We start from the raw sequence: 12,374 nt of genomic DNA, 5'->3' as shown, positions 1-12,374 counted from the left end.
GTCTTGTTTGTAATATTAATGCAGTAGGCTTGCCAGCCCTGAAAATGTATAATGCACTATACTCTGTAGGGGATAGATATATGGTTAAACTGCATTACTTTTGGTTATTTTATTTTCATGTGGTGAAGTCCTCTAGGTGCTAACTATATGGTTACATGACCATGTTTCTTACTAATGCTGTTTTAATTGTGGTGCCCTCTAGGGGCTGTTCTGAGAATTACAGAATAATGGCAAATGTTTATTTCTGACAAAGGTTGTTCATTGGGTTTATATGGTAACTATATACGCTTTATTAATCTCTCCTTATTGCAATTATGACAATGATTCAGGCCAACTTAACATCCTTATTACACCGTGACTGTTTCAACACTTGATCTATTTGGGTGTCCCTTCTAGTTTATTTCACTTGTTACTCCTCTGTGGCGGACTTGTGTCTTTTTTTGGGGAATGGTGTTAGCTAGCCAGCAACTCGGAGGGTGGGGTGGTGAAAGTGGTATTCTATTGGAATTAGCATGGCAGATTTAAATTAGGATGCTAATTGGCAACATTTTCATTTTTGGCTGCTTGTAGAGAAAGAAGGTAAATTGAAGTGCAATAGTTATATGCAGGGCCACCGGAATTGTGTGGCAGGAAAAGACCAAATTATGAGGCGGGTTGACCAATTTATGTGTCAAGAAAAGTCCTGTTATGAATTTACAATGACAATAGCTCTAATTCGAGCAAATGCGAGACCCACTGCATTGCCAATGCTTGCTGTATTAGCACGTGTACTACCCTGGTGATGACCCTCTTCTTTTGTTCAGGTCTGTAATTGTTGCTAAATTTGGGCAGGATACTGTTTTTTATCTTGGACAGTGGAGGGGTGTTCCTAGTTTGGGTTACAGATTTTTATTATGTTATTTGTCATAGATGCGAGGATGCAGCACATCCAGACAGACACAGCAGTATCTACAACATGCTCCGAGGTCAGAGGGCAGCAGGGAAAGGGCCCACAGGGAATAGTGGGTGTGATAGGCAGTGGACCCAGTGTTAGCCGGACCTTGGATTAACACTCACCTGCTTCTGCCGGACATGGCGGCGATCCAAGTGGCGGAGCAATTCAGAGTCTGGCAGCTTAATTGGCACTTGCTGAATGTGTAGAGGCGGGCTAACCCAGTGGGCAGGGAATATTCACACTTTTGCTACATACATGAACTGCCATTAGGATTGACTTGCTGCTCACTTTCCGACCTCTGGCTGGTGCAACACATAGTGCAGAGTATCTAGTGAAAACAAAATCGGATCAATGTCCACTCCTGCTTGCGCTTTAATGGGGCAGTGAGAACATGCATTCCTTAGTGGCTGCCTAGATGTGCTCAGGGGTGTGGAATTTATTAAAATATCTACTTGTCCAGGGGACAGGTTGCTTCTCAAATCTACTTGTCCTGTAAAAAGATCTACTTGTCCCTTTGGTGCCATGTAGTGTGGCGACAAATTATGGCAGCAATCTCATTATGTAAGAGCTCTGATAATAGCCTCTCTGATTATGCCAGGGCTACTACCTTAGTAGGGCTTGAATACTTGCAGTTTCAATCCCTACTGTAGCAATTTCCTTATTTTGCCACCTTTCTGCAGATCTGCATACTGGGGCTGGAGGAAGCAGTAAGCAATAGATACAGGGCTGGAATGCCTTTGAGTCAGCAAACCTACTAACCTGCATGTTTTAAAGATTTTCACCAGCTTCTCTCTAATATTTTCCCATAATAAGAAAGGTTGGACATTTACTCCTGACAATGGCAGAATTAGAACTTCTTCCAGGGTTGGGAAGAAAGTGGCTGGAGGGAAAATGAACTTGCAAATGCTCAATAGATTTTCACATGAGCAAATCTACACATCGTATTTACCCATGCTAAAATACAGTTCACAAATATTTTATAGGAGTACGACATATACCATGGGAGCACTTTTGTGACTTTAAGAATTTGGGGCCACATGTCGGTAGGTTCAGATTTGCGACCCACAAATTGCGAGTCGCAAAGGCTTCACAAATGCTCACCTCATGAATAATCATGAGGTGGGTGGCAATTTACGACTCCCTTGCGAATGGCGGCCCTCACAGGGATGGTGGCCTGCTGGAGACAGCAGACCACCATGTCTGTGACTGCTTTTCAATAAAGCAGTTTTTTTTTTTTTGTAATGCAGTCCGTTTTCCTTAAAGGAAAACGAGATGCATTACAAAAACGAAAAATGAAACGTTTTCGTTTCATTTTTTCAGAGCAGGCAGTGGTCCGCTCTGAAAAAATGTTTACAGTGACATTCACAATGGGGAAGGGGTCCCATGGGGACCCCTTCCCTTTAGCGAAAGTGTTAGCACCCATTTGAAATGGGTGCAAACTGCGATTGGTTTGCTCCCGCGGTCACAAAACAATCCTACATTGCACTGCGAGTCGCAATTAGGAAGGGAACACCCCTTCCTAATTGCGAGTCACAAACCCGCTTTACGATTCGATAACCAGGTTACCGAATCGCAAAATTGGGTTTGTGCATCGCAATGTGCTTTTTGCACGTCGCAAACAGCGAAAGTCGCTGTTTGCGACATGCAAAAAGCTACCTACATGTGGGTCTTGGTCCCTAATTAGGTCTGGTGTTAACAAAGACATTTTGTTTTTATTAAACTTCTATTTCTCGCTCTTTCGGCTGGCTTTACTGTGAGTGATCGCATTCTGCTCTTCCACAAGGAGCATATTGGCACACAAAGTAGTTTTGTTCAGTGTCAGGAACTACAGTGGCAATCAGTGACGTAACGAAACTGGAGGGTGCCCCTTTGCAAAGAACATGGAGGAGCCCCCTCTCCAGACTCACTCCGGCCAGGTGCTGTGCTGTGCTGAAGGGGCCCCCTGGAGGGCGGCTGTGGGGCCTTTGTTATGCCACTGGTGGCAACGTGTGCTTTTAGAGTTCAAAAACGTTTTTTTTTTTTTTTGCCAGTGTTTGTTACAGTGTTGAGGGCCTGGTAGCTCCCACAACAATAAAGTGTTAGAAAAGCCATGTCAAAACAAGACACACATTGATGAAACTAAAAGACTTCTAAAAATATGTCAGATCAGTTGGCTTTGTCAGTGTTTGTTTATTTTCATGCTTCCCATAATCATGTTTAAAATTGTTACACTGATTTTCCATTAGAAATATTTTTGGGAAATACTAGCGTGCATCAACACATTTTACTAAATGACACTTCATTTGCATCTAATCAGAGAGCATTCTGGGAGCATTATACTTAGCCTCATAGCCTAAACTTTTCAAACATGTGTATACACTTTTTTTTTTTTTTGTACTGGAACCAGCGTCAGTAGTGACCTTAAAACATCTATTTACAGCACTCACCCTAATAATGAAGGCTTTCAAATAATGAACCATAAATACAAGTTCGAACAGCATTATCTTTTGGAAACACATTACCTCAACTGCAGAGTTCCACTCTCTGTAAACAGGCAGCCAAAGGGTTTGTGCTGCAGAGGGTTGGGCCTACTTGTCCCAAGGACAAAGTAAACATAAAAACTTGTTGCCCTTGACCCCAAACAAGATGTCCCGGGCGTCGGGCGATAGGAATTCCACATCCCTGTGTGCTGCACTTGAGGATACTGCGTTTAGCGGCACAATGAGGGAAGGAATTCTGCGATTCTTTGAGCTTAACATGGACCCAGCCTCTTCGCCACTGATTGAGTGGGACAAGTTCAAGGTGTACATTAGAGGGATTTGTATCGGGACCTCAAGCGTATTCTGCCCTGTCTGCCGATTCTGAGCCACCCCGAACAGTTTTGATTTGTTCCTGGTAGGAGCACATCTATGAATATAAAATAGTTGTTTCATGTCATTGGCGCCTTGTTGTCAGACCTTGGCCGCGAGGTGTTGGTAGAAATAGAAGAGGCTTTCAACAGCATATCATGGGCGTACTGGTTCGTGTTTTTATGTCACAAGGGATTTGGCCACGATCTGACAGCTTGGATATAGGTCCTGTATGCTGAGCCCTACGCAAGGGGTCGCATAGGCAGTAAATACTCAGATGAGTGGCAAATACACTGGGGCACCCGAAAGGCCTGTCCGCTGTCGCCACAGCGTTTGCGCTCGCCACGGAACAGCTGGTAAACAGTCTGTGCTCGCTGCACCTGTACCGCAAACTGATGCTGAATGGACAGAAAGAAAACATAGCGAGTCTGTGCATGAACACCAAGTTGTTCTTGTTCCCGCTAACGGAAAGCAGCGCAGGTGCACTTCCTGAGGCAGTGCCCCTCGGAGAACCAAATGCCCCTTGCACCTTTCAATATCTGGGTGTATAGATACCAGGTGACCATCCGGGAGGGCAACCGGGGAGGGTGGCTGACATCACTTCAGGCATCTTCGATGTTCTGGTGATCACTGCTGCTCTCGCTAATGAGCAGGTAGCCCTGGCAAATACCATGTCTCTGTTAAGTGCTTGCTAAAGTAGCTCTTCTGTAGCCATGTGGAGTGTTTCAAGACTTGAGCAGATGGTCTGGGCCAGAGGCCAGCAATGCTGAACTAGCTGCGCCTGCCTTTGGGGGCCAGTGGTCCCAGATTTTCATCTGTATTATTTGGTGAGCCAGCTGCAGTGGCTGATGACATGGATGGCTCCGGAGGTACCACCTAAGGATTGCTACACCTGACCCCAGGAAAACAGGATGCTGCTCTTCAAGGAGTGATGGGAGGTTGACCACGCTGTGGGTTGGTTTATTAGCCGGATTTACGGCTGAGGGGGTGCCTGCTGGTTTTCATTAGGGCTGGACGCACAGCACACTGGTCACAATGATGACCGGCCTCAGCGACTGCCCTGGGTCAGTGACTGCCCTGGGTCAACTGTCCATAGACGGGACCACCATTCCGTTATAGGACCCACGGGACATCTGACCTCCCATGAGGAATATTCCTGACCCCCACAGTGTTTGTGCGAGCTTTAGGAGTGACCTGAGGGGACCCCGGAAAAGAACCAGAGACTGACCCCGCTTTGCAGGTGCTATTGACATGCTGCTCTAAATGATACAGTGTAACAAACATCAATGCTACAATGAACAGAGCAATGAGTCCGGCATTGCTTGACCTGAAGAAACAGTGAAATCAGGATTTACAAATTGTGCTGACTGATCTGGCACAGGAGAGGTGATAGGCAATGGGCAGGTGCTTAGGATGATGCCTTGTGGCAGCTCCACTGGCAAGCCGGACATGACGCAGAGATCATGGTTTGGGATGTACTAATGGTAGCCTTTGCTACCAAGACTGACCTAGTGTATAACCTGCGCATCCTTTTCCGCCGTAAATCCCATATATGCCATTTTGATATGTTTCCAAGTAACTTAAAGCACTGTCTGTAAAGGATACTGTGAATGATAACTTATGTGCACTGCGGCATTTCACTTATATAAAATCAATAAGATAGATATACCAAGAGTGTGGAATCATAGTAAGGAGTGAAGAACACATGACTAAGAGGGTCAAGAATGAATGCAAGGCTGAGGAAGTTGTGTGCACCCAAACAAGTGGGCCAGGATGAAAACACATGCAGACCAAAACGGGCAAAAAAGAGTGTGGGCAGGCCAGAGCAAGAGGTGCAGGGAAGAGGGCGCAAACAGGCCCAAGAAAGAGGGCCGGGGAAAGACGGCGGCACTGGCAGGTCCAAGCAAGAGGGCAAGGAAAAGGGGGTGCAAGCAGACCCAAGCTAGAGCAGTGGGGAACAGCACATATGTAAGTCCAAGCCAGAGAGAAGTGGAAGATAAAACATGCCTGAGCTAAAAAAGAAGGGAAGAGTGCATGCACCTTAACCAGGGGGCAAGAGTCAGGGGGATAGTAAGCTAGAGGGGGAGGGAATGTAGAAAACATGGCCCAGAGGAAGATAAACATGAGCTAAAAGGGGAGGGTGCGAGCCAAACGGGAATGTGAAGGCGCAAAAAGCATGGAAGGGAGGGAGAAAGTGAGCCTGAGTGGGAAATAAAAACTACAGGTCTCATGTGGAGCAGGCACCTGCACAGAGCAAGAAAAGAGAGAGTAAGGTGTTAAATGGCTGTTGCACACACTCCGTAAACAAACATAACAAATTCAAAACTACTGAAAGAAAACAGCCCAGACTCTTCTGGGCTTACCATACACTCATCTACACAAGGTATTATGAACCCGCATACCGAGTGTGGAGTGTTAGGCTTCATCAATGGGTTACACATCTAGCACTGGGAAGCTATTTGTCACTACTTCCACGGCAGCCATCGTTATGGGCTCACTAGCTTGGGTGAGCTTATGACCCTTAAGTTGATATTCTCCGTTAGATAAACTATCAGCCCTATGATACAATTATATGTGAGGAAGCTAAAATAGTTTTACTGGTGTCTCCCTATCACAAGCCTAAAAACAGGAGCAATAGATGCTGCTTCTCTTCTCTCTTAAAATGTTTCAGCACTTTAACATTGCCCCTGCGGAGTCCGGCATCTTCCTGTATCTCACCTCATATTGTGAAACAGTCCCTAGTTCACAGCAATTTTCCCCAGGCCCCACTCACTGAAGAGGCCCTGTGACACGCTATTTGGAAGGCTGGCAGCACTTGCGGCATGTTTCACAAGGCAGGACACTGTAATCAGTCTGCGCAATAAAACAGGCCAGCCCAAGCTCCGAGCCATGCTTGCAGCCATGTGGGTGTGAGTGGGGAGCACACACGGGCCCTGAGCCCGGACTATTTTATTAATAACTAAAGAGGTACATCAGTTTGATTTCTCGCATATAAGTCAATGGAGCAACATTAAGGTATAGTACACCATGTCCAAGAGAGGATTTGGTGCCGTGCACATCAGAACTGAATAACTTCAAGGTGCTATCATACGTGCTTATCATATGTGGAAATGTAGACTGAAACCAAGGTCTCTGGTTCAGAGCCCCACAAATACTTTGCTCCAGGTCCCACAAAAGCTTCAAACTGGTCTGGCTTTTAATGCAAGTGCATTCATGATGTGCTTGTTTTTTCATAAGAAGGGAACACAGCAGTGGAAACACTCTTCATATAACAGGTACATCTTAGGAAGAAACAGTTCGAGCTTCCCTTTTTCAGGATGGGTACAGCTTGGGAAGCAGCAGCACAAGCTTTGCCCATTACAGTGCAGGTACAATTCTGGCAACAACAGTACACGTTTTGCTGGTAGTAACAAGAATACTTCCCTCTCACAAAAGGTAGCAAGTGCAATCTTTCGTTCTCTGCAGACTAGATTTAGTAGGTCGGACTAGTTCAGGCTTTGAATACTTGCAGGAAATGTACAGTTGAGTGACATATAGGTTACAGACATATCTGTGGAGCAGTAGCTTAAGTCGCTGAGTGATATACAGGTGCTAGAGGGAGACAATATACAAGATCAGCCACCATTTTCACCTCTACCTTTCATTCTACATCAGCATTGTGATGGTTTTGCTGCCGTCACTCAGACTGCTGTAACTTAGTAGGAGGTCATAGTAATTTGGAGAAGCTAAGTAGCCATGCTATAAACAGGCAAGCACAAGCCAATCTCTTCAAGAAGTACTTGGATGCACATGCATAAGGCTGAGTGCAATCCCAGCCTTGGTGCGGTTCCTGTTCAAAATATTGAGGGCTGCAAGTGGCTGGTACTAAGGGTCGACAAGCATGTATTTGCCTAACTGAAGGCTGGGAGATGGATTGGCAATTCTCTACTGATGCTGGAGGCTGGGAGAAGGGCTGGCACCTCTCTGCTGACACTAGACACTGAGTATGATTGGCAGTTCTCTACCCATATTGCAAGCTTGGAAGCAGACTCATCTCTCCGCCACTACTAGAGGCACGGAGAAGAAATGGCAAATGTCTGATGATACTAGAGTCAGAGGAAGGACCTGCTGGTCGGTCAATATTGCACTCTAGCACCTCAAGTGTCCTACACATAGTTTGGGCCCACTAGAGCAGTCATTTGAAAATAATCTACATTCTGAGTGCTGCCCTCTTATAGGACATCACTGTTGTTTTTAAGAACCTTATGTTCTAATATTAGTCTAGCGAGAATAAGTATGTCTCTCAAGCTCGAGTTACTCTTTAAAGAGAACAGTGGTTTTTAAAACTGATTTTTTCCCCGCTGTTTAGGATTCCCCAGTTCTTCATAATTACCTTTTTTAATGTGTTAGATTGGTTGTTGTATGTGCTAACACACGCAAGTCTTTGTTGAGTGGTTTTAGAAGTTTTATTCAGCAGGGCTTCTCTATGGTTATTCCGTGCTCTAACGTTTGCCCTGTCAATTGTGTTTGGGTAAGTTCTGCCCCTTAATTTGTCAGAAAGAATAGACTTTTTTTTTTTTTTTTACTCTGACATCAGCAGTTTCTATGGATCCTGTGAAACTGACCTACTGAGAGATTCTGAGCGATCGTGGATGGCAACTCTCAAAACCAAGAAGACTATTCCTATCAGAGGATTTTCTGTACAATCTCATCTTTAATTTGCCTCCTGCCCATAGACTACTACATAGAGAAATAGTATCTATTTATGATTTGTCGTCATGGTGAAATTCAGAAAATGGTTACAGATGTTCAACCACTCCAAGAAATAAACAGTTTCATTATTTCCTTAGCTAGAGGGACTGAACACCGATAACTATTTTCTGAATTTCACAACAAACAAATCAGGTCAGTTTATCAGGATCTGTAGAAACTGCTCTGCCTCCTAAATTAACAGGCCACTACACTTGTGTAAATTGCTCAGTTTGCAGGCTGACAGCACCCACAAAGACCAGTGGCCCTGTGATAGATACACCATGGGAACAACGGATTGTGGCAGCCACTGAGCAAACCATCTTGTACTACCCGAGGAAGGCGGAAGCTGAAACGTTGTAGTAGAAATATATTTTTGTTCTTTAATGAGATCATCTGTTTGAGTCACTTCTTTCTTGGATATTACATTTTCTTGTGGCTCTTTGTATCCTTTGGGATCCAGATTTTTGCCCTGGCTGGCTGTTGTTTTCTTGTGATCCTGCATCTTCCAATATATATATATATATATATATATATATATATATATATATATATATATATATATATACATATATATATACACACATATATATATATACATATATATACATATATATACATATATATACATATATACACATATATATATATACACATATATATATATACACATATATATATATACACATATATATACATACACATATATATACATACACATATATATACATATATATATATACACATACATACATACACACACACACACACACACACACACACACACACACACTTTTTTGCTTTTTCTCTTCCACATGCTACAGTACATCATGCTTTTTTGCCTACACCTGGTAATAAACACTAGTGCATGACTGCAGGGGCATGCCCCGCACTTCTCCCATGTAGCAAGGACGCTACATATACTGAGTAGGTTTGCTGTCCAGATGACTGACATTAGTTTATGTACAATTCAGTGCATAAATGTTTGATGAGCATGCATACACTTTATGATAAGCAAGGATAAAGTTTGCCACAAGCACGTATTAAAGAATTTTAACGAGTGCACTTAATAGAACTAATGTGCACAACAATAGGTCATGTCCTCTTCCTTGTCACAAGAAGCATGGATGTGTCAAAAGGCTAACAGAGCATGGGGAGGCTTTGAAAGCAAACATGCTTACGAAACGTGTTTTTTGTTGTCTCCTTTCTTGAAGGAAACCAAAGGAGAATAATCTATGATGATCAAAGGCAAAGTGTGCCTTAGAAAAATGCATGTTACATATGTACATGTTGAATGTCTTGCCTGTGAACTTTGAGTCTTTTTGTTTCAGGCAAATATAGGAAATAGAGCTGTCCTGGGGCACACCATGTCTTTCTTTGCACATCCTGTTGAAAGTCCTGTGTGCTTTGGCCTAGTACAAACAGAGGCTGAAAATGTCAACTTTGATGGAGTGGGCGTAGGATCATAATTTCCATAAACTCCCCATATTTTCCATTTTAATCATACCAGAAAGCACCACTAATGAAAGGGATACCTTAGGTGTTTTTCCTAAGTATTTGTACCGTAAGACAGCGGTATCCGAAAATATATTTTGATCTCCCTTGGGTATGGTTGAGCCAATCCTGGCTTTTAGGGGCCAGGAGGAGAACCGCTGATGAAGCACGACACCAATAGGGTCTTCAAAACAACACCGAACACTCCATATTTTGAATATTGTCAAATTACTGTTGTAGTGAACCAAAACTACATGTGTAGGACACTATGTGCTACAGAAGATGAAAGGAGGCCGTCTCCTATGCTTCTTTTCCTCTTGATCCCTCCGGAATTTGATTTTCTACATAACTCCGAAATATTTGTGGTAGCAGCGGTCAATACTGCAGCCAGAGAGACCTGGCAAACCCCTGCGAACAGAAGAACTAAGGCAGATTTCTCCTGCAATATTGAAGTTTGAGAAAAGGCCTATGTGTAGTTCTTAAACAGGAATATATACTTGAAGACAAGGGCAGGCAATACAGGGAAAAGTAAAAAAACATAAGCACATGCAAACAGCGGAGCAGTTATTCAGGCATCTACTTATGCAGGAGCCACAAATAATGATTTACATCAGTACCATGAGCTACAAAGAACTCATCGCTCGCTTCTATTATCTGTGGCAGTGGCATTTTCCACGCAATTATAGATTTATCGCATATCAGATTTCAACAAAAACAAAATTCTAGCTCAAATGAGTCATTTTTTTTTTTTTTTTTTTTTTTTTTTTTTAAATGCAGTGGCAAGCATTGGAAAACAGTTTGCAAACGATAACTTCTCATCTTTCAGCAGCTGACTGCTATGTGCAAGTGTTTAACTGGTACTTATGAAGGTGAAACTGCTACCTAAACAATGTGTATTGTGATTATAAAATAGCAAAATACTACCACAGATCTTGTCACCCTATGCCGCATAAGCTCAATTTTTTTGCTTTATAATAGCCATCCATGCAGCATAATTGGGCCTTGTCTTGTTAAACAATTCCATTGGCCATGCTCATAACCACATTGATACCAGAAAACAAAAGGGCCGGCATGTTCTACGGCCTAGGGAATGATAACAATTGGTCCCTTTTGCTCTCTTTGCTGATACTGAAGCCTAAGAGGACTTAAACAACTCTAAATATACAAGAATCAATCAAGAAGTTGCATATGTCTGCAGTTACACCTCGTTATACTTTTGCCAAAGATGAGGGCATATTTGTATTCAACTGAGCCAAAAATGGGCAAATCACATCTCAAATAGTGTAAATTCAGTTTGACTTGCAGGTCCCTCTACTTACTTTTAAAGAAGATCACTGAAAAAACTACTCCCAATCCAAGGCCAGCACCTGTAAATATAAGGTAAAAAAAAAAACTGTCACACAAGCACCTGTACAAACATTTATCCACCCTGAGAGAGGTAAAACAGTCAGTTTAGCATTTACATTAAGCTCACACTTTTATCAAGGATTTATACGATGTAGCTAGAAGCATTTATAAACAATACCAGGATTCCTAACAATATGGTTGTTTTCTAATCTTAACATTTGATTTTGTGGTTTCGGACCTTATCTGGGCTCTTCTAGTGCTCAGACACCACCCAAGAACCAAGCAGAAGGTAAATATAAACTTAAGTGCATGAAAGCTTCCACTGCTTATGTTTTGCATGGTGTAAGAGGTTTATCAAGGTGTCGGTGGTTTACCACACGGCCCAAGTGTGGTAAGCTGGCTCTCTATAAGATGCACTGAAAAGAAGTACACCTTGCAGAGAGTCCAGTGGATCCCTAACTGGTTTACAGAGGCAAAAGTAGATGGGACTATTTTTGTTGGAGTTTGGGCAAGTAGTTGGGCTTATCAGAGGGGAGGGCTAAGCATTAATGCAATAAGTGAGACACATTCAAAGAATAAACCAAAGACCAAACAAGAAAACCAACTTCTTTTAATATATACTTTGAAACCAAGAACTTTGTCACAGGGTAGGCACATTAAGTATACATTATTTTCACTTGCCAAAGTGGACAGAGCAATTTCAGAGGTCTTCAATATTATCCTATGGGAGGAAACACAAGTTCAGCAAACAGGTACTGGATGACTACTTATGAGACTAACCTCTGAGACTTAAGGTGAGTACTGGGCAAGAGTCAGGACCACACCAACAGGTCACTCTGGACAGCAATGGGGCGGCCAGGTGCAGAGGTATAGTTTGGTGTTGGGTACCCAATGTATTTCAATGAAGACTGGTATCTGTGGAAATAGGCTGGAAGTTCTGGCTAGGAAGCCGGTCGGGGGAAAATACACAGGTAGGTAACAAACATGGGGTGCTCGGAGACGTAGGTGCACCTTTGGTTCTCTTCACCAAGGCCCAGGGGAGA

General features: G+C 43.1%; 1 protein-coding gene across 2 annotated transcripts in view; it reads right to left on the bottom strand.

Annotated features, from left to right (window-relative positions):
• Positions 1 to 12,374, bottom strand: part of MICOS10 (mitochondrial contact site and cristae organizing system subunit 10) — a 106,875-nt gene that overhangs the window by 12,041 nt on the left and 82,460 nt on the right. For both annotated transcript variants that reach the window (XM_069240159.1, XM_069240160.1), the window contains exon 2: positions 11,304 to 11,351. In XM_069240159.1, coding sequence (XP_069096260.1) covers positions 11,304 to 11,351 — 48 coding nt within the window. The remainder of the gene's footprint in view (positions 1 to 11,303; positions 11,352 to 12,374) is intronic.

Source organism: Pleurodeles waltl, chromosome 6 (assembly GCF_031143425.1).
Source record: "Pleurodeles waltl isolate 20211129_DDA chromosome 6, aPleWal1.hap1.20221129, whole genome shotgun sequence".
Classification (NCBI taxonomy): Eukaryota; Metazoa; Chordata; class Amphibia; order Caudata; family Salamandridae; genus Pleurodeles; species Pleurodeles waltl.
Note: the sequence above shows the minus strand (reverse complement) of the source record. Positions and strands in the feature narration are given on the sequence as shown.